Here is a 22,567-nt window from a genome sequence, read left to right on the forward strand (position 1 = left end):
GATCATCAAAGGGAAGATAGCTGCATTGACAACAATATGACCTCCCTTCTTCTCTGGGTGTTTATACACACAATAAGGAATTTCAGATGCCATTCAAGTTGGTCATTTGCCAATGGTCAATCATTAGTCATCAAATATGGCTGCAAGGGCACTACTATTTGACAGGTCATGTGTACTCACTTGGAAAAGCTGGACGTTGGCTGGAGGGTCCTTCTGAAAGAGCAGAGTGGCACTGGCAAAGGTGGGCTCCAGTTCACCACACATCTACAGAGGTGAGACAACAGAGGTGGCAGTGACTGTGTGGTATCATTGGGTCCCTCCCTAATGTCCACAAGTAATCAAGGTGATTCTGCAGTTTTGATCACTGCACTGAATCTGTGTCATTCAAACGTGAGCTCTTAGAACTCAGTATTTAACAACCACTCCAGCTTCATCTCCACCTGGACACTGAATGTTTTGTCCTTTCTCTAACACTCCAAGCTTTCCCTCCTTCCACACTGCTCTATGTTGGAATATCACCCCCAACCTTCCTGAAAGTCATCCTTACCCTCCTTTATTCTGTATAAAGTATTTGATGATATAGAAGATGCTCAATAGAACCACAGTGAAAGCAAGAGGGGTATAAATTCCTTTATACATATGACCCCAAATTTGCCTAGAAAGTGATATATTCAGGTCCACAGATAGCAAGATGGTAGATGTATTGATCGGTGAGGTAATGGCACAGTTCCGAGGCTGCCCCAACCCCTGCTCTTCTGTTCTCCGATATTGAGAGAAGGAGGACAAGACCAACCTCCCCAGTCCCCTAATATTGTGCTGCTGACTGCCTGGCCCTGCTCCACACTCACACCTACAGGGTTCCTTTTGCCCAGCTTCTGAAGCACTGTCAGGTAGAACTTGAAGAAGAAGCTGAGGGTGAGAGTGCGCCGGAACTCCACCATGCCACCCGGGGCGTCAGGGGCCAGGAGCAGCTCCTCTGCCAGGCCGGCACACACGTTCTGAAGCAGCTTCTCGTCCCAGAGCCTGATGGAAAACAGAGTGTCGGCTTGCTTACCCCCACTCACAGCGGGGGGTGGGGGGTGTAATAGGTTTGCACCACGCCCATCATTTGGTGTCCAGCACAGCGCCCAAGGTCTCTGGCTTACGCAGGCCTGGGTTCAAACTCTGGCTCACAAACTTAGAACTTCATGACCATAGGCAAGTTATTTAACCTTCTGGGGCCTTGGTCTCCTCATCTTTAAAAGCGCACACAATTTTCTTAATTCGTAAAGAGAGTAATTAAATCTATTGAGTCTTTATAACGTGCTAGGCAATGTCTTAAGTGCTTTGCCTGAATTATTAGTTTTCATTTAATTAAAAATTATAGTAGGAGGCTGAAGAGATGGCTCAGCCAAGAGCACTGGTTGCTCTTGTAAAGGACCTGGGGTCGGTTCAGTTCCCAGCACCCATGTGGCAGCTGAAAACCATCTACAACTCCAGTTCCAGGAGATCCAATGTCCTCTTCTGGCCTTCAGGTGCATTTCACGACACAGGTGCAGTTACATACATGCAGGCAATATACTCATACACATAAAATAAAAGTAATTTTTTAAAAGTTAAAAAAAAATATTGTAGAGGACTGGAGCGATGACTCAGTAGTTAAGAGCACATGCTGCTCTTGCAGAGAACCAGGATTCAGTTCCAGCACCCACATGGCCACTAACAACTGTTTGTGAAGCCAGTTTCATACATGCAGGGAAAATATTAATACACATAAAATATGAATAAATAAACATTTTAATTATAGTAGGGAGAAGTCCCACACCCATTTTACCACTGAGAAACTTGGGCATAAAGAGAGTAAGTAACAACTTCTGTTACTCATCTGGTCAGTGGCGGAGCCAAGGAGTCAAATTTCAAGTTCACCTCTATCCACCCTATATGGTCACTATATGGATTACCTAGAATAATGCCACTGCAGTACTTGGCATAACCGCTGCCATGTGGCAGCCCTGGTAACAGCAGTAGCAGGAATAATACTAGGACTACTAATAGCAATGGCAGGGGCAGTAATACTAATAAGAATAGCAGCAGTGGTAATGGTAGTCATAGTAACAATACCATGAGCAGCAGCAACACTCCTGGTTGTAATACTAACAATGGTGGCAAGGTTGAGAGGCACTGTGGTAGCCACAGTAACAGCAGTAAGAGCAGTGATCCTGTTACTAGCAACACTAGCACTAACAGCACCCATAACTCATAATGGTGCTGGTAACAACAGCAGTAGTAAGAGGGGGGGCAGCAGCAATGATGCTACTATAACTACCTCATGGAGCAGCACCAGCAGCAGTGTTAACAACGGTAGCATTAATAATAGAAGAGTCAGCAGCAGTAGCAGCAGTGATAGCAGCAGAGCCACAGCAGTAACAGGAGTCATAGTAGTGATGATAGGATGAATAACACTGGTGACAGTAGGGATGGCAGCAGCTGTGGTCAGAGCAGCGGTAGTAACTGCAGTAACAGAATCGGCACCAGAATAGCAATGGCAAGTTGTAGCCACAATAGCAGTAGTAGTAGTAACCATATTTAAAAGCTAGGCTATTGCTATGAGACTATAAGCCTTCACAGTATGTTACTGCTCTGATACAGTGGGCAATTACAATACATCATGCTTGTGTGTCTAAACACAAAGGTATGAGAAAAAATACCAGGGAGAATTTTTCAGCTCCATGTTACTCTTACAGGACTGTGGTTGTGTTACAGTCCATCATAGACCCCAATACTATGATGCTGTGCATGATTGTATTAGTTGTAATACTAGTAGTGTTAGCAAGAGTAGTAGCAACAGTGGGTGCAGTAACAGCAGCAGCAGCATCAGTACTAAGGGAAGCAGCAGCAACAGCCAACTCTAATCCCATCACAGTGGCAGGGAGCAGCTTCCTTGTGCTGCCAGCTCTTACTTGGACAACTGCTTTGCAGCAGTCTTGAGGGCTGAGATGGTTCTGTCGGCCATTCCTCCATAGCAAAGGGACAGTTCCTGTACCTCGGTGGTCCCTGGCTTGAATAGGACTCGCATGCCACTAGTTACTTTGGCAATGTCATCTTCTCTCCGTGAGGCCTGCTTGAAGGCTGAGAAAAACTCACCCTGAAAAAAAGAACAGGTGTTCCTCACCTTGCTTTGCAAGCATTGCAAATGGCCAGGCTGAAACATTAGGGCTGTGACTAGAAGGGCAGGAAAAGAAGAGGAAAGGATGTGATCACACTGGTTAGTGGGGAGCTGATCTCAGACAAGATATAACTAACCACATTTTTAGGAGACATCCCAGATCACACTTCCAGAAGCTAAGGGTCAGGGCTTCCCTGCTAGTCAGGAAAGCTGAGGGTCAGGGGCAAGGTAGTCTCTACAGAGCAAGCAGCTAGAAACAGAAAGATGCCTCTACACAGCTCCCAGAGACCCACTAGTGCCCAGTATCAGAACCTTCTGGCCTCTGCAGGGACTTCAATGCAAGTTCCTTGACCTGTTTGCCTCTCCAACAGGAACAAGTAGATATAGCACAGGTTGTGATACCACCTCACCTGCGACTCTCCAAATACCTCTAATGTGCCCCTTCCACCAGTGTTCTAGAGACTGAGAATATCTGTGAGATGATGCCCCACTATGAGACAACTTCTACCTTGGGCTTGAACAAGCTTCTCTCCTCAGTCTGAGCCAGGGGAAAGGATAGCATGAATTGTTTTCTAGGGAAAAACCATCGGACTTCCACCCTCCATGTCCGCTTGCTCCCCAGATTATGGTCACCTTGCCCCACTCAATCTGGTTAACAACAAAAGTCCTTTGCTCTGAAGTAGCTGTGGAGACTCCTCTTGACATGGCAGAGCCTGGAGCACCTTGCCCAGTCCCTGTACTGTTCTGAAGCAATGGTTCCAGATGCTCACTCCCAGGGCCACACTTAACAGCTAAGTGCTACCAGCTTGTCAGTTTCAGGGTGACAATGTCCTTTCTTGAAAAAAAAAAAGTCTAATTCAGAACATAAAATCATCTTTTTTTCTGTGAAGTGGTGGCTTTTGTTGAGGACCATACATGACAAAATATCAATGTGGCCACACGAGCCTGATCTTACCCCCTCTCCACTCAATTGAAAAAAAATAAAAGCTAGCGATGTGTGAAATTCAAAATTCTGGGAATTGCTGCTCAAAATAGTCTATGAAGACAAGCTGGAAAATCATTAGGAAGCCACCTCAGAGGCATAATTGCTCAAATTGAATTAGCATTCTCATTAATAAGGTCAAAATCAACAAGGGCAAACTCTCCTCACACACTTTAAACGCTGTGTAAATGTCCATTATGGATCCTCAGTTGTTGGCTGCTGAGAGAGGAAAGAACTAGACCAGGCCAAGCCACTCAAGACTCCAAGACACAAGCTCAAGACAGCCAAATGTTCCCACATCTGCCCAAATAGACCAGAAAAGCTGCTCATGAAAGCCAAAATCCAGCAGTGCCAGCCTAGAGCAAGGTCAGTGAGCCAACACCCCTACAAGTCTAAGGTCTACACGTGAGGGTCTCGCCCACAGTAGCTTCTCCATTCAACACGCAGGGCCTATACACTTTGTCTGAGGAAAACCATGTCCCTGACACAGGGCAGGAATACCCAACAAATGGGTATGTTCTTGGGACTGTGTTGTTAGCTACTAGCTGATAGCGCCACTGTTTCCAGATAGCTACCAGATAACCCCTCCCTTTCAGTCCTGACTGTAGTCTTCAGAGTGGATAATACTGTCCACTTTACAGATGAGGACATGAGCGCTCAGAAGGGTAAGACAAGTCTCTGGATCCCACATCTAGCTGTTGAATCCCATAGCATCTCTAGCCTGCAGCTTCTCTTTATCCAGAAACAGTAGGGTAGTTCATTGAAGACAAAGTTGAGAGAAAAGGAATCAATGTCAAAATTTAGAGATGCTAAATATGATTATGAGGCAGACTCTGTGCTCCTTGTCTGGAGTCCAGAAGTGGCATAATTTGGGCAGAACCTGGACCAACTCCTGATGTCTCACCTCCCTGCTGTAGGGGATCTCAATGGACAACAGTATCTCCTCTGGCCTGAGAAGAGTTTTTCTGTAGTCCGGGAAGAAGTTGTGGTCTGTCCGAACAGTTCTCCTTGTACCTGTGTGCAGACAGAATGAAGAAAGCCAAATGAGGGAGAGGCTGGGGCCATGCTGAAAGCAGAGGACAGTCCAACAGTAGGAAAAGTTCCTCTCTATGCTTGCTGATGCCACAGTCAGAGGAACAGGTGGCACAACGGAAGCCAAGTCCCCTTCTGAGATCATTAAGTCCTATGTGCTAGTGAATGCCTAATAACTGTTTGAAGGGAAGAAGTCCCTAACCTACAGTGTTTGTCATCCTGTGGTGTAGATACTCCCACCATAGCCAATGTTAAGAAACCAATGTAAAATCACTGAACTGGAAGTTATAACAAGGGCAAGAAAAAGTTGCACCACTACCCTGATGGCTGTCCTCTATGAAGACAGCTGCGAAGGATAGCCCTTGCTGGCTGACATCTGGAAACTTGAATTCTGAAAGGATTCCTACCATTTGGCAGTCTGGACTTCTAGTACATGCCAGGAAGAGCCACCTGTTTAACCAGCACCCAAGTAATCCTGGGTGCTAAGTCTCTAGCAAGCTTCCTTGAAAGACAATAGTTCACCTACATTGTCATAATTCATTGCTGGGAGAATTATTATATACTGTGTAAGTCCCCTGGGAGAGAGCTCTGGAAACTTCTGCCTGTTGTCCTCTGGATTTCTCTCACGTACTTTTTTCCTTTGTTGATTTTGCTTTGTATACTGCTGCTGTAAAAAGTCATAGTCATGACTGTGATCACACACTGAATCCTTCTAGCACATATTCAGACCCAAAGATGTTCTTGAGGACTTTACAACAAAGCAAAGATGTACAAGAGTACACCGTCACGGACCATTTCCACCACACAGTACAGTAGATGTAACCAACCTCAAGACCAATAGTAAAAGGAGGTAAAACAGGAAGTGATGAATTCTGAGTCATTATTACCTTTGTTTGGAAAATAATTCACTTCATTGTATGTTTATATAATTTAATTTTTTACAATAACCCTATTTAACAAATAACTCATAAGTTCCTTATAATCCAATAATCATTGTGGTGATCAGGTACATTCTGGTCCCAGCACATCCCTACATGAGGCATAACCAGAGGCTGTGAATCTTCTATGGAAATCAATGTGGAAGCAATATCAGAAAACTAAAAATAGAACTGCCATATGACACAGCTGTACCACTCCTGGGCAGATACCCAAAGGTATCTACCACAGAGACACTTACACAGCACATCCATGTTTATTGCAGCTCTTTTCACACTTTCAAGGAAATGGAGTCAACCTAGATGTCTACCAACAGATGAACTGATAATGAAAATATGACATACCAAGAAAATGGAATTTTATTCAGCCATAAAGAAAAATAAAATTTTAAAATTTGCAAACAAAAATGTGTAGAATTGAAAAAATATTATATTCAATGAAGTAAAAAGTAATCCAAGTTCAGAAAATAAATACTGCAACTTCTTTTTCAGATGCAGAGCCTAGCTTTTAATTGTTATACATGAATACTCTGAAGAAATGAGTCTGGATTGAGGCCAGGGAACTAAAAAGGGACCCATGAAACAGGAAAAAGAGGCTTTAAGGGAAGTGTGTGGGGAAAGTAGTAGAACACATGGATATGAAAGTGGAATGGTTGACTGGGGATAGAAGGCACAGTGGAGGCAGGTGGAGGGATAGGGAGATGAAGGAAGAGAAGCAAAGAAAACCAATTATGTATAAAAATGCCATAAAGAAACCTGTTACTTTGACACGTCTACAATGCAACCTCTATGCCTAAGGCTCAGGGAACACAGTGGAACGGGGTTAGAGAGAATATTAATTCACCTCTTAACTCACCTCATGCAACAGATGGTAATGAATACAGAAAGCCACAACTGGCCAAAATGTAGAGTAAGAGACTGTAGAGTGTGTGTCCCTGGATAAGACTCCTATATTAAACCTCACCCACTTAGTACTCAGGGAGTGTTGCTGAAGAGGGGGCGGAAAGACACTAAGAGCCACGGGTGGTGGATGATCATAAGAAAACAGTTTTCCAGGCTTCTGGGAATTTGCTCAATGGTGACAGCATGTGCAAGAACATGAAAACTCAAACAGACAAAATCCCTGCACAGAAGAGGGGAAATAGGCAAGAAGGCCCAACCTTAGCTGAGGAGCTATTGACAACTGGTCACTGCTAGGTGAGGGAGTGTTAGTCTTCTTTTAGGAAGTGACACTAGATAGGTTGACCAGGCTCTAGTGAATGAACTCACATCGAGGGACATTTGGGGACACAAAATTGACATGATAGGCCATGATAGGACATTATATTATGACAAAATGCATGAAGTTCATTAAGGGGACTGTGGAGGAGAGCATATGGGGGAGGTGGTCTAAATATGATTAAGATATAGTGTATGAATTGCTCAAAAATTTAATAAAAGTTTTTTAAAAAGAAACCTTTTACTTTGTATGCTGACTCAAATTTAAGTTAATTTTAAAAAGAAACAGAAAGGTTCAGCTCTCTCATCCCCTAGCCTGGGACATCCCTGCAACTTGTACCAATCCAAACCTTAAGGCAGCTAGGTCACTAAATGTGGGGCTTTGTTTCTTTAGAAAATGGTATATATGGTAAGACTTTCCTCCCCCATCTCACTCTTTCTGGACCTCTTCAAGCAGCTCACCTCTAGACACCAGGGTCAGCTTGGCTCCACTGGCCATGAGCACGGGGTTGAGGTCAGAGATGGGGCTGGCAGTGATGATGTTTCCTCCGATGGACTAGGAAAAGCAAAAAGTGAATGAGAACCTACTCCAACTTATGCAGTTGCTTCTGCATGCAGGGCAGGAGGTGGCAGTTGCTGAGGGAGGGACCTGAGGACCTGACCCCAGGAGACACAGCACAGTAGGGCATGGTCCTTCAAGGAAACACTTAAGATTGGGTCTCAGTTCCGGAACATACATATGAGTCAGTAAACTGAGGCAAACGCTTTCAAATTGTTTGCCCCCACCCAACTTTTTCCCAAAAAGATTGATGTGACGTATCACACAGGCTGCAGAGTTAGTAAAATGAAATTAAGGACAAATATCAAGGAAGAAAAGGAGGAAGTCTTAAGGATGAATAGGTTGGCTCTATCCAAATCTGAGCTTCCTGGAAATTTGATCAAAAAAAGGGGCGGGGGACCAGCAATCAGATAGAGGGTTCTTGTTACTGGAACCAAGGAGTAAAACCAGTGTGAACTGAGAACAAAGCCTTCCCAGAAGTAGATTTAGCTGAAATGGGGAACACAATGGAGCTTTCTGAGTTTGTGTTTCCTCATTTACAACCAGAAGTGGTGGGTGCTTGGGCACGGTAGGGGGAATGGACGTGTGCTGTTCTGTCCTGTTTCAATTTTAAAAGCGATTTAAAAAGAATAGAAAGGAGGGAATAGGCTGCTTCCCAACACCATACACTTGTGAACCCCAAATGGTTCAGAATATGTAAACGCTACTATCTGCAAACTGGAAATTTCAGGGCTAGGCTGAAGGCTAACAGGATGGATGGTCAGCAAAATGGGCACCTTCTTCCTCTCAGGGGGTGGCTCTGCTTCTTGTTCTCTCCCAAACCCTGGAGGGATCTTCCCCTGACCCCTGCATCCCCTTCTGGCTTCTCTCTAATATAGCTCTCATTCACTTCTAATATCCTGAGCCACACTGAAAAAGAGAGCGGTAGGAAGCTGTGTTTCCCCAACCCTGAGAGTAGACTGAGTGGCCTTCATTAGAAGCACCCAGGGGCTTGTTGAAGTGTGGGCTCCATCCCCAAATCTCTGCAGGCAGGGTCCAGAATGTGCATTTTAACAAGCACCCCAGATAAGTCTGAACTCTAAAGTTTGGAGCCTACCAGACTGAAGCAAGTGAGAGTCTATAGCCTGAGACATCTGCTTTCTGGCCAAAGGTCTCCGCTCTGCCTCTGACCAAGGGACTCACCGCCACGGACTTGACCTGCTTGCCAGCAAACCAGCGCAGCTGCTCCAAGACACCTCGGAATACCTCTGTTTTTTGAACTGGAAGCTCATCAACTGCATCCACCAGGACCTTTTCCACAGAACTCAGTGGACAAGCTGCTCCAAAGGAAATTCCTAGGAATAGACGTGGGAATAACAGTTGCCCCTCTATGGTTGGGAAAGACCTTTCATATACAGTTCCTGTGAAACTCCAGGCAGGCTAACCTAGGGTTCCCATCTTTAAAGGGATGAGCACATTAAGGCCCAGAGAAGTTATGTAACAATGTATGTCACTCAAGCCAGGACTCATGCCCATACCTCTGTATTCTATAGCCAATGCTCTTTGCTATGAACCAGTAGTTCTCTACTCAATAAAATCAAGATCTTGGAGGTGAAGACCTGGCTTTTTTTTTAACAAGAAGCCAATCACCATCCATCTCCATCTCTCAAGCTATTCCAATCTGTCATCAGAACCCACAACTACTGAGACTCCTACAGCCTCTTACTGGTTGTCAATCATGTATGCGCAGTCAGGGAAAGGCAATGAGGACTGCTTTCTTCCCAGGTCACCCCTTCCCCTCTACCCAGTGGGATCCATGGGAAGCAAGTAGCAGTCAATGTCAAAGGCAGGCTGCTGGCACACTTCCATTCACTCCAGTATCATAGCCTTCAACAGGCTGCACATATCTTTTACCCTCAGGTCCATGCTCCACTGAATTCAACTCAGGGATCCAGGCTGGGCAGATGATCAGAGGAAACAGCTTGTTCTTAAACTTCATCTCAATGCCTTAGGGAAATGAGAAGCCTGAGTTAGAGAGCTTAGCAGTTTCCCTACCGGATGCACGGTGTCAGGCACCAGGAGGGCGCTCAGGATTAGGAAACAGACCAGATGAAGACTTCGGTTAGATCATCCAAAACATCTCTCTCTCTCTCTCTCTCTCTCTCTCTCTCTCTCTCTCTCTCTGTCTGTCTGTCTCTCTCTCTCTCTCTGTCTCTCTCTCTCTCTCATAAAGTGCTTTAAAGAAATGAGTTCACAGTCACTGTAATGCATGTGTACACATGTGATAACATTAGAAACCATAGGATATTAAGGAATGGACAAAATTCTTCTAATCCCTTTACGTATTTTAATTCATTTACTACTCCAAAAGCCCCATGAGGGAGTGTGTTTCTGCTTACAGATGCAAAAATGTCCAACTTTGAAAAAACATTTAACAATAAGTGACATTTAACAATAGAACAATAACATTTTAAATTTTTATTATTTATGTGTATGTATGTGTGCATGTGCACACATGAGCTCACAGATACATGGTCATGTGCACGTCATGATGTGTGTGTAGAGGTCAGAGAACAACTTTCAGGAGTCAGTTCTCTTCTTCCACCATGAGTCACAGGGATAGAACTCAGGCCATCAGGCTGATGCAGCAATTGCTTTTTACCTGCTGAGCTATCTCAATGACCTCAATTTTTTTACTCAAATCACACAGCTAAACAAGCATGTTTCAGTCCTGGAGTTATTGCTAGTGTTGAGGTATAATGATAAAAGAGTAAAATCCCAAAATTAAAGCAGAAAGAAAATGAGATGCAAAACTTCTAATTTGTCTTCCAGTCTCCAGTCTCTGAGTTCCTCAAGGTGCATGACTTTACAGGGTCATGTGTCTTCTGCCTCCCAACTAATCAAGTTAGAAGCTGCTACTAATAGTGCACCTCTGTTCCCAGTTAAAGCAGTACCTCTCCCAGTCCTGCCAGTAGGGTTTCTGGTGGGAAGAGTTGAAACAGAGGATTCCCAAAGGGAGACCCAGCTTTGAGGTGTCCACTCCCAAGAAAGAATTCAGACTGAGGCAGCAAGTTCCACCTTAGTAAGGCTTTCTCTACACTCATTCCCCCCAACACACCCTGCAGTGGTTATGGGTGTTTACTTTGCAGCGCATGTATATGAGGAGAAGGGACTAGAGCAGATGGAGTAGTCTTAGAAATTATTAATTCCAATAGTGGAGTTTATAAAATCATCTTAGAACCCAGAACACCATTCGATTCATGGCAAGGAACACATCCAGGATCCTCCAAAGACTCTTCAGCCTCCTTAATCATGCTACCCCTAGACACTAGGACTGTGGCTATAAAGAAAAAGACCTGAGGACCCCAACTACATGGGCAACAAGAGCACCAGCTGCCATGAGTGCTGCTGAACCCCATCTTCACAATCATCACTGAGACATGTCTCACACCCTAACCCCAGTGTCACAAAACTGAAGCTGGGGACTCTGCACCATATCCATGAGTCTGAAAACAGACACAGTACTATGCTCCATCACTGAATGAAGCCAGGCTCTCTTCTCTGGGCTGAGGATCGAACAAGAATCTAGGAACTACAGTTCCTTCAGGAACCAAAGCCAGACTCCCAGCAGTGGCCTTCATGTTTCAAGCATGCTCTGCCAACCAACTTCTCAACACACACACTGGACAGAGATCTTCTGTGACAACTTTGCTATGCTAGGACCTTCTCTTTGGATCCTCACTAGGCTTGGGATGCAGCAGAATGAACATCAAGGCAACCTAGGTTTAGAAGGGCGTAGATAACAGTTAAGGACCTAGACCCTCTGCCACTGTTGTCTGTCTCGTGGAGCACCAGGACTGAGTATACCGCCTTGACCTCCCTGGCCTGTTCAGCCAATGTGAACCTCATACCCAGATGGGGGCGTGCTCCAGGCAACACAAACGGTGAAACTTGAACATTGCTCCTTTGCCCTATCACATTATCCTAGAAGAAAAGGGGAAAAAAGCCAACTGTGACATTTATAGGGCCTGGGGAGACAGATAAACAAGTAAGAGCACTTGATGTGTAAGTATGAGGACCTGAGTTCAAATGCCCAATACCCATATAAAAAGTCAGGTGTGGACACACACACACACACACACACACACACACACACACACACCTATATATAACCCTAGTGCTATAGGAGGTGTGCTGCTACCATTTTAGCTCCAGGTTCAGTGGGAGATCCTGTTTTAGAATAAGGTGGTGAGTGATAGAGAAGGGCACTCCACATCTTCCTTCAGTCTCCATACATGGACATGTGCATATACCACACATACATATACATACATACATACACATACACACAGAGTGACATTTATAGACCTCTAACATCAATCAGACACTGGCCTGAACACTTGGTCAGTATTTTTTAAATATTTTATTTATTATTTCTATTTTATGTGTATGAGTGTATTGCCTGCATGTATGTGAGTGCACCCACATCATGCAATGCCACAGAGGTCAGAAAAGGGCTTCGGATTCCCCTGGAACTGGAGTTAAGGACGGTTCATAGCCGCCATGTGGGTGCTTGGAATCGAACCTGGGTCCTCTGCAAGAGCAGTCAGTGCTCTTAACTGCTGAGCTGTCTCTCCAGCCCCTTGATCAGTATTTTCTCTCTCCTTTTATACTAAGAGAGCTGTGAGGGAAGAAGTTCTATCCACTGGTTCTTTATGTCCCAAGCCCTTCCCAGAGTCCTGGGTTCACAATTGGCACTCTGGATGTTCATGAAGAAAATCACCAAGTGTGTGAGGATCCCACCTGATATTCAAAGTCATCGTTTAAGAAATTACATTACTCCCAAATACAGAATGGGAAGAAAAGAAACTCTTCTTGAGGACACAAAGAAAAAGGGCTGATTCAGGCCTGGGTGACTCCAAAACCAAGGTCTTGGCAGGAGTCCAAGTGTCCTGAGCTTCTCGGTGAGTTCCCTGAGCATCCAGTGAGGGAAGAGGTAGAGAGCAGAGGGGAAGCTCAGCAAGAGGGAGAAGACTGGCAGAAAGAGCCCAGCGACACTCCAAGGCTCCCACCCAGCCTTACCGATCTCTGTGTTTCCCACCACCAGCTTGGCATCAGGGTGCTGAGCTTTGAGGTCCAGTAGCTCTCTCAGGGTTGAAGCCTGGATCCAGGTCACACGCTCCCCTTCAAAACGCAGCTGCTTCTGAGGAGTGTCTTTCAGCCTCTGGGAAATGCAGTTAGTTTACTGTACTATCTCTTTCCTACCACTATTTCCTGAGGAATCTGCAATGAGAGTCAACTTCTGTATTGATTTTTCTAATACTGAATTCAGAAGGAAGATCTATGCGACCAAGGGGGAGCAAGAGGGGACTACATGCAATAAGGTGCTCTGCTGGTCCTATTTAGTTCATCATAGCACTCATTCTTGAGAAGAGCTTGGTGAAGGAGGCACTCAGCCTCACGTTTACAGGAGCAACCTGAAAATTAAAGAGGTCATGGCACCTGCTAAAAGTCACCTGCCGTGAGCAGGCCCAAGCCAGAAAGCCCAGGTTCTTGGCAGCATCTCATATTGTCTCCAGGAGGAATGCACAAGGAGTGAAGGGACAGAGGTCAGGAAGATGGGTGTCCAAAAAGCATGCAAAAGACAACTGAATCTAGCAGACGTGGGGTGACATTGGTTGAGAAAGAAACCCCCAAAATCAAACTGATGGTGTTTTCAAGGTTTTATAGTCCAGAGAAGGATATGCCAGTAGCCTGCTGCAAAGTTGTTCTCTTGCCTGAACGTTTGGACAGCCTCAGGAGCTTATATCTCTGAGAAGTGTGTACCTCAGAAACTCTGGAAGAGGCTCAGTTCTTTCCTTGCCATAAACGTCAGTGAAAGCAAGAAAGTAGGTTTGAGAGTGTATGTAAGACAGAACTGCAAGTCAGGTTCACGTCCTTTGAATACAGCTTTGTTTTACGACTGCTTTAAATAAACAGACTGCTTTTAGAGAGGAAAACCCTAAAAGGATTTTGATAGGCTTACACACAGATATAACCAGGAGGTCAATAAATAGATACAGAACACCTGCTGTTGATGCACAGTGTGCCACAGAGACCAAGGCTCTGTTCTGGTGGGGCTTATAGTACATCAAGAAACATGGACACCAAATCTATAATTGTATGACCCATGTAAGGAGAAGCACTGGGTGTCAGGGAGCATGGAATAGAGGGCTTCGCCTCCTATGGATGTCAAAAACAGGAGAATTTAAACTGAAGCCTAAGGACAAGAAGGTACAATGTTCTCTGTGAGCACATAAACAAAGCAGGTCTCTGGAGCTCACAACACAGATACTTGGCTGGACTCCTCCCCAGGATCACTTACCAGCAACTCTGGGGGAAAGATGGGTTCCTGGGTAGGATCCAAGGGTGTGAAGTCCTCTGGTTTGAATAAAGACGGTGAGAGTGTGACCTACAGGGAGAGAGAACAGTAGGTGGCCCAGCACTTGCTTTTAGATGCTCAAGAGGACTGACCTCCAGGTGAGCTCATTTCCATATGGAGAACAGGCAGCTCTTGGGATCACAAATCAAGGAGGCCCTGCCAGAGGACCCAAAGCTAATGAGCACCTCTGCCATCCTCATCATCTGGATGTCACTACCTCTCATCAATGTTCCCTCTTCCAGGGAACACTCAGCCAGGGATACAGAAAGAACGTAGTGATTTGGCCAGGTCAGAGACTGTCCCCCTAGGCTTCCAGCATAGGAAGACCAGCTTACCGTTTGGTCTTTCTTCTGGTTCATGCAGCAGTTAGGGTTGTTTCCATTTCCTCCACAGCATCCACCATCCTGGAAAGATGGAAAGTATCACACAAGGATATTTTCAGAGTTTTTGCAGAATCTAAGGAACTTCAATTATTCATACCTACTAAAACCAACTCTAGTACCTCTCACCGTTTATATCAACAGGAGGAGCACTGCCCCAGTCCAATGGTATGAAGTTGAGGTGTCTGCTACATTCTCTCTTGTATCACTAACATGGATTAAATAATTTAGGAATGATGTGTATTAATATCTCTTAGGAACAAAGGAAAATTTTAATCAAGAAAATTTCTCCATGAAAGTTAGGCTCTACTTTATCAAAACGTATATTTAAATTTATTTTCCTTCTTCGGTATTGCTTTCTTAGGACGGCCCTAGGAGAGAAAGTCTCAGCACTTCTCTGGACACAGAGGCACTACTAGGCTAGCCGATGTTTATGAGACTTGGTTAGGGGTCTCTGGAGTCTCCATGGAACCCTGCCAAGGATGTCCAAGATCAGTGGTGGTCCCAGAGTTGCATCCAGCCAATGTAGCCTCCACTACTTACTAGGCACTTTCCCACACAAAGCTAAACACCCTCCACTCTTTACTGTGACCTTATTCTGGAGAAAGGGTATGGGTCAGATCTCCTGTCACCTATGGAGAAGTGCTTGCTTAAGATCTCTCAGGATGCCAGTGACAAGTATAGAATCACTGCCTCCCACAACTGAGGTCTTACATGGTGGGGAAAGTGTGTGTTCACCTGGCAGATTCAACCCAAGAAAGCAAGAATTACAGTTTGGGGCTCAGGAGACATTCCAAAATCATGATGCTACACCAAGGCACAAAACTGGGGAAAACTCATAGGCACTGTTCTATGGTAGCAGGGGCAGTCCTTCTGCATAGGAGTCAGGGGAGGTACCTTTCCATGCTGGCATTTCTCAAAAGAGATGTCACAGCCCTTTATCTTTTCCTGTCAAAGCTCACAGCAAACCATGGAGGCTGAAGGTGTGGCCTTTGAGAATGTGTAAGCACTGCCAAGAGAGACCTTTGCTGGTCTCAACCATCTGAACATGCAGTTCTGTACACAGAGCCCTTGCTGCATCCCAACTCTGCCACTGCATGCCAGACCTGCTCTGTCTATTCTAGATGACCCCAATGCCACTTGGCTCTTCTCTATACTTAGGCGGGAAGAGAGACTCCTGCATCTTTCCTCTTGGAGGAGTGATGAAGTTGCATTCTCAGATGTAGAGGAAGTGAGAGGGATTTGCATATAGAAAAACATCAGCCTTGCTCCCCTGGCCTTCCTGAGGAAGGACATACATTACACAAGTACATTTTCCCAGACAATTAAAATGCCAATACTTTATCACTTAGATCTTTTTCCTTGGTAACTCATTGGTATGTTTAAGTCATAAATTATTGTGATATGGAATAGTGAGTCATTGGCCTCAAAGTCTACTTGGGTTGAGAAAGGCTGACTATTCTGTCTACATGCTCCCAAATTCTTGGCTTTATTAAGCTAAGGCTTATGCCTTTTTAATTTTGCGTGTGTGTGTGTGTGTGTGTGTGTGTGTGTGTGTGTGTGTGTGTATGTAGAGGCCAGAGGTCATCCTCAGATACTATTCCTCAGGTGCCTTCTCCTTCTTTTTTAGAGACTGGATCTCTCACTTACCCAGGTACTCACCAACTAGGCTAGGCTGGCTGGTCAGTGAACCCTAGAGATTTGTCTATCTCTGCCTCCCCATCACTGGATCTTAGGATCAAACTCAGGTCCTCATGCTTTCATAGCAAGTACTTTAATGGCTAAGTCATCTCCATGCCTTTTCTTTATTTCTTCCTACCCCTGGATACTACTCCCTTGTCTGCACATCCCGCAGCACTTTTGTCTATTCATTTAATGAAGGACATCTCTGTTGCTTCTAAATTTTGACAATTATGAATAGAGAGGATATAAGCAATGCTGTATGGGATTTTGTGTGGCCATAAGTCTTCAACACCCTTCAATAATATCAGGGAAGGCAACTGTTGGATAATACAATAAAATATGCATAGTTTTGCAAGACACTGCCAAACTCTTCCAAAGCAGCTGTGCATTTTGTATTGCCACCAACAGCGAAGGAGCATTCCTGTTGCTTCACATCCTTCTCAACATTTGGTGATGTTTTTGAATCGGTCATTTCAGTGGGCGTGCAGTGGTAGCTCATTGCTGTTTTAATTCTCAACTTCCAAATGATATATGATACTGAACTCTTCATATTCTTTCTTGCCATCCACATAGTCGAGGTGACTGTTCAGATCTTCTGCCCATTTTTTTTTCATTAACTTCTTAAGTTAGCATAGAAAATAATGGATCTGTTCTGACATTTTCCCATTCATAATTGATTTGTTAATTTTCTGAATGTTGAGTTTTAAGATTCTTTGTATTTTGGAAAAAATCTTTCACAAAATATGTCTTTCTTGTGTATTTTTCCAGTCTGTAGCCTGTCTTCTCCTTCTTTTGGCTTTATCATTTACAAAGTAAAAGTTTTTAATTTTAATGAAGTGATTAATTGTGATTTCTCATCTTTGATGCCATAATTTAAAACTCATTGCTATACTCAAGGTAATCTGGTTTTTATCCTATGTTATCTTAAAGAAGGTTTGCAATTTTTCATTTTATATTTATGTTTATGATCTAATTTAAATGAACTCCCAATAAGGATTAAAATCTGTGTCTAGATCCATTATTTTGTATATGAATGTCCAAAAAGACTAATGGAACAAAACGAAAGCACTTAGAACCAAATCAAACCACCAACAACATCCCTCCATCAAAACACTCATTCCAAGATATATTCAGACTTCAGAAAACAAGATTTAAAGAAACAACTCTTATAAAGAATCTAGATGACATCACACCTTGTCTTCAGGGAAGCATGGATAAGAATAATTGGACTCTCGGAATCCATGTAAAGCAAGAAGAGAATGGAGTGAAATAATAAACATTCAGGGAAAAAAAATCTTATCAACTTAGAACTCTGGACTCTATGAAACCATTCTTCAAAAGTAAAACAGAGGAGCAGAGCATGGTGACTCATGTCTGCAATGTCAGTGCTTGGGAGGATTGCTGCAAGTTTGAAGCCATAAGTGAGTTCCTGGGTGTAACAATCACATCAAGAAGACCTAAAAATTCTCAAGGTGTATGCTAACAACAGGGCATCAGAAAGGGAATTCCCAAGATAAATTTTAAAAAGTTTTAAACTGAATAAAATTAAACTTATAGAACTGCAAAGACAAATAGATCAATCTATTTTTATAAATATTTTATTATTTTTATTTTGTGTGTATGCGTACATTGCCTGCATGTGGGTAAGTGCACCCATGTCGCACAATGCCTGCAGAGGAGAGAAGAGGCTGCCAGATTCCCTGGAACTGGAGTTACAAACAGTTGTGTGCTGGATAGCTTTAGTGTCAACTTGACACACCTGGGTTGAGGGAGCCTCAATTGGGGAATTGCCTCTATTGGACTGGCCTGTGGCCAATGTCTGAGGGCATCTTCTTGATGAGTAATGTGGGAGGGCCCAGCCCACTGTGGGTGGTGCCACCCCTAGGCAGGTGGGCCTGTGTTGCATAAGAAAGCAGGAGGCTGAGCAGGGCCAGGGGAGCAAGCCAGTAAGCTGCGTTCCTCCATGGCCTGTGCTCCAGCTCCTGCCTCCAGGTTCCTGCCCTGAGTTCCTACCTTGGGCTCCCTGATGAACTGTGACCTGGCCTGGGTTGAGGGAGCCTCAATCGGGAAATTTCCTCTATTGCACTGGCCTGTGGCCATGTCTGAGGGGCATCTTCTTGATGAGTGATGTGGGAGGGCCCAGTTCACTGTGGGTGGTGCCACCCCTGGGCAGGTGGGTCTGTGTTGCATTAGAAAGCAGGCTGAGCAGGGGCCAGGGGAGCAAGCCTGTAAGCAGCATTCCTCCATGGCCTGTGTTCCAGCTCCTGCCTCCAGGTTCCTGCCCTGAGTTCCTACCTTGGGCTCCCTGATGAACTGCGTGTGACCTGGGAGATGTAAGACAAATAAACCCTTTCCTCCCCAAGTTGGTACTGGTCAGAGTGTTTTGTCACAGCAATGAAGAAACAAACTAGGACAAGTTGTTAGCTGAAATTGGGGCCTCTGGAAGAGCAGTACATATTCTTCACTGCTGAGTCATCTCTCCAGCCTGATACATTTGATCATTTTTGTTTAGTGCCTATGCCCCCCAAGCAAGTGCAAATGCCTGTAATGCCCAGAACCACACCTAATGAAAGCAGTTGTATCTCCATCTTCTATTGCTTTAACAAGCAGAACCAAAAGCCGTGAAATAGGGACTGAGCAATTGTGTTGAAACTGAGGTCATGATATCAGGTCCTTGAGGGCCAAAGGCTTCAAAATATTGTATGTAAATTCTCTCTGATTTGAAATATTCCTTTTCTGAAGCTCCAGATCCTGAACCAAGAAATTATACTTGATCCTGCTTTCTGGGAAGCACCCATGACAGGAATGGTCTAGAGATCTTCAGAAGACTCCTTTATTGTCCCTTTAATGTTTATGATATCCACAGTTACTACCCTTGTCTTTCCTCTTGATTTTAGTAATTTTTATCTTTTTTCCCTTTAGACAGCCTCACTCAAGATTCTTTTACAAAAACTAAATTTTGTTTTGTTGATTTTTTTCTCTATGGAATTCCTGGCTTAAATTTCATCAGTTTTCTGCTCTAAATATTATTTATTTTCTTCTGATTTTTTTAGATTTAATTTGCTTTTTTTCATTTTCCTAAGGTAGAAGCCTACATTATTGATTTTTAGAACTTTCTTCTCGCCTCATATTTACATGCCCTACTAAAAACTTCCCTCTAAGCAATTTGATAAAATGCATTTTCAATTTCATTCAGTAAATTTATTTTGGGATTTCTTCTTTGCCCCATGTGTTGTTTGGAAGTGTGTTGTTTAATCTCACAGAAAACGTTTTGGAATTTTCCATCTATCTTTCTGTGGTTGATTTCCAGTTTCATTTCACTGTGATCCCAGAGCAGACGCTGTGTGATTGCTCTTACTTTTAATTTGTTTTATAGCCCAGAATATGGTCTATTGTGAATGATCCATGTGAGCTTGAGAAAAGTGCCTTTTCTGCTGTAGCTGGTCAAGGTGGTATATAAATGTTAGCTACATGCAGTTAATTGATAATATTGTTGAATTCAACTACATCCTTATTGATTTTTCTATCTGTCGGTTATGCTCATTTCTGATTATAGTGATGAAACCTCCATTTAAAACAGTAGATTAATCTGTCTTTGCAGTTCTATGTTTCAATTTTTCAGGTTAATGTTCTTTTAAATTTATTTTGGGATTTCTTCTTTTGATACTCTGTTGTTGGTTTCATACATAAGTCTTCTTGACATGGCTGCTGGACCCATGAACTAACGGCAGCAGGGAGCTGCACTAGAGTGGGCCCATTTATACCCATCACGGAGGAGGGAGGTGCTTATAAGACTCCAGCCCTCTCTGAGGGCTGCTTATAGCTATGAGCAGTTAAGGGATTCTGGGAAAGAAGAGTCTCATCTCACTGCAAGTTACCCTTGTTCAAGTAAATAAACCCCACTCAGGCTAAAAAGTTTTTTAAAGGATGTTTATGTCGTTCTGAGGTTTTAATTCCTTTTTTATTACTTATTTGGAAGTCACTACAGTATTTGGCTTCAGACTTAGCCACATGTCACTATGGAGTATTTCTACTAAATCAAAGAAATAAAACTAGGTGATTGCCAGACTATCTCATTAGGTGGAAAGAAACCAGTAACCCTGGGGAATGTCAAGTCTCTTTTAAGGTCTAAGTACTACTGCAGAGTTAAACTGTAATTACTGAAACCAGAATTGCTACATTATTGGCTGTTGCCCTGCTTGTCCAAGTCAACACTACAAAAACATACCAAAGGTGGACAACAGAGCTGGCTGGGACAATTACTGCACATATAAGGATTTCTTGTCAAAGACTGTACAAGATTCATGAAACTTGAGGGTGATGGGTGAGGTTTTAGCATATGCTGTCTTTTACATCAAAAAGTATTTCAAGGTATCTAACCAAGTTATGCCGTGAATGAACTTATTCCATATCAAGACCTCTACCATTTCTTTACAATCCTTCTTTAGAATTCCTGTCACTGTTTTCCTTATTCATGTGTTCTTGCAAGGTGCCTACTTTTTCCATTAAAACCTTCAGTGTATTCGTTATAGTCTTTTTGAAACTCTGGATTTTCTCATTCTGACGCCTCTGCTATATCAATGTTGGTTATGCTGTATGTTCACTCTCTTCACACTGGGTTTGCCTTTGAGCATGTCTTGTTACTGTCTTTCATTGAAAAGCAGATATGCTGTACCAGATAAAAAGGACCTCTATAATAGGCTTTTAGTGATGTATTGGTGTCAGGGAGAAGTATCTTACAGTCCCAGGATTAGTTTTAGTCTTCGGTGAATCTGCTCCCTACACTATGAATTTTACAAGGGCCTTTCAGAAGTTTATGCCTCATCTCTTAGGTGGGTCAAGGTGTCTGAAAGGGGCTGAGTTGGGAATTTCTATTCCACCAGGTAGGTTAGGCTCTGACATAACCTCAAAAAGTGAGGCTCTGAAAAGATAGTTTCTTCTGAGGATAGGCCTTGTCAAGAGCAGAATGCATGGTTCAAAATTATTCCTTTTCCTTTCTCCCTAGTAAAAATAAAAAAGGGTTATTTTTAATCCATATTTGCTATAAGGACCTGGCAGTTCCTAGAGGTAAAACTCATAAAGGTGTAAGCCACCCCTCTCCTCATCATGATAGGCTCCCCTGGACTTTGCATCCCTCCAGCATGCCCACATTAAGTCGTCATCAGTTCACAAACTACTGTTCAGATTTCCCTATTCGAATGGTGCTTCATGAAGGGGCTTCTGTTTACATTTCTGCTCCCACACGCTGTGACTGTATCATCCCATCTGTCTCTAACTCGAGAAGCAGCAATTGGTTCTATAACTTCACTCCCCTGAAGGGTCTAAGAAAAGGTCTTGATTTTCCAGTTCAACTTTTTACTTCTTATTAAAATAGAGTGAACATATCTAAGCTCCTTACACACCATGTTGGAAACCAGAAGTCTTCCTTCTACCTATGTGTATTTCCTTCCCTTTCCTTCCTTACTACTGGATGGGCACCGTCAGTCTCAATGTGGACGATGTGCCCAGGTTTACCAGACTCTCCTCACTTCAGTAGAATGAGCTGTTATGGGAAAATAGGAAATCCAAGTTTAATGCAACTGTGCACAAAACCAAACAGGCTCTAAATAAAAGTCCTGGGGCTCCAGTGAGGAACATGAAGGCACTTGTATAATCGTGCTTGGGGCCAGCATTTGGGCTGCTCAGCACTCAGCTTTGCCCTATTCTACCCTACTGGAGAAGCTGGGTTGACAGAGGATATTGCGGCACAGCAGAATCAAGAACCATTTCAACGTCATAAAACTGAGACTTAGGGAAGAGTATCGCTGTTGGCTACATGCAAACAAAATTCTCTTTTGTAAAACTTTCAGGGTTGGTTAGACTGTATGTCTCTGAGCAGGATCCTCAGAACTAGAGGGACAAGATGAACAACCCCTGTTTCTCAGGAAAGCTGGGCAATTAATGAAGACTATGTGGTAGATCTGGGAAGGAATGTGTCAGCACTATAATTTATTACACCATTTGTTGAATGCCTAAGATACACTAGGTATTGTCCTAAAAGCTCTGCAAGAAGTATTTAACTTTCATGAACTCACAAAGTTAGGTATTATTATAATCGCCAGGCTACCACACTCTGAATCTGGGTTTTCCATCATTTTTGCTGAATTACATAGTTCCTACTTCATGATCAACAGCCTTCTCCAGGGTGTGGTGATCTCTATCTTTATGAGGCTCCCTGTCTACCCCCACTCAGC

General features: G+C 43.6%; 1 protein-coding gene across 2 annotated transcripts in view; it reads right to left on the bottom strand.

Moving 5' to 3' along the window:
• Positions 1–22,567, bottom strand: part of Xdh (xanthine dehydrogenase) — a 65,030-nt gene that overhangs the window by 25,545 nt on the left and 16,918 nt on the right. The window contains exons 7-16 of one of the 2 annotated variants that reach the window (XM_008850982.3): positions 14,607–14,675; positions 14,215–14,301; positions 12,933–13,074; positions 9,765–9,857; positions 9,054–9,205; positions 7,775–7,868; positions 5,032–5,141; positions 2,940–3,124; positions 849–1,023; positions 181–264 (exon numbers count right to left, since the gene is read on the bottom strand). In XM_008850982.3, coding sequence (XP_008849204.1) covers positions 181–264; positions 849–1,023; positions 2,940–3,124; positions 5,032–5,141; positions 7,775–7,868; positions 9,054–9,205; positions 9,765–9,857; positions 12,933–13,074; positions 14,215–14,301; positions 14,607–14,675 — 1,191 coding nt within the window. The remainder of the gene's footprint in view (positions 1–180; positions 265–848; positions 1,024–2,939; positions 3,125–5,031; positions 5,142–7,774; positions 7,869–9,053; positions 9,206–9,764; positions 9,858–12,932; positions 13,075–14,214; positions 14,302–14,606; positions 14,676–22,567) is intronic. The other variant, XM_029555025.1, reaches the window with a different exon arrangement.

Source organism: Nannospalax galili, unplaced genomic scaffold (assembly GCF_000622305.1).
Source record: "Nannospalax galili isolate Female #2095 unplaced genomic scaffold, S.galili_v1.0 scaffold1331, whole genome shotgun sequence".
Taxonomy (NCBI): domain Eukaryota; kingdom Metazoa; phylum Chordata; class Mammalia; order Rodentia; family Spalacidae; genus Nannospalax; species Nannospalax galili.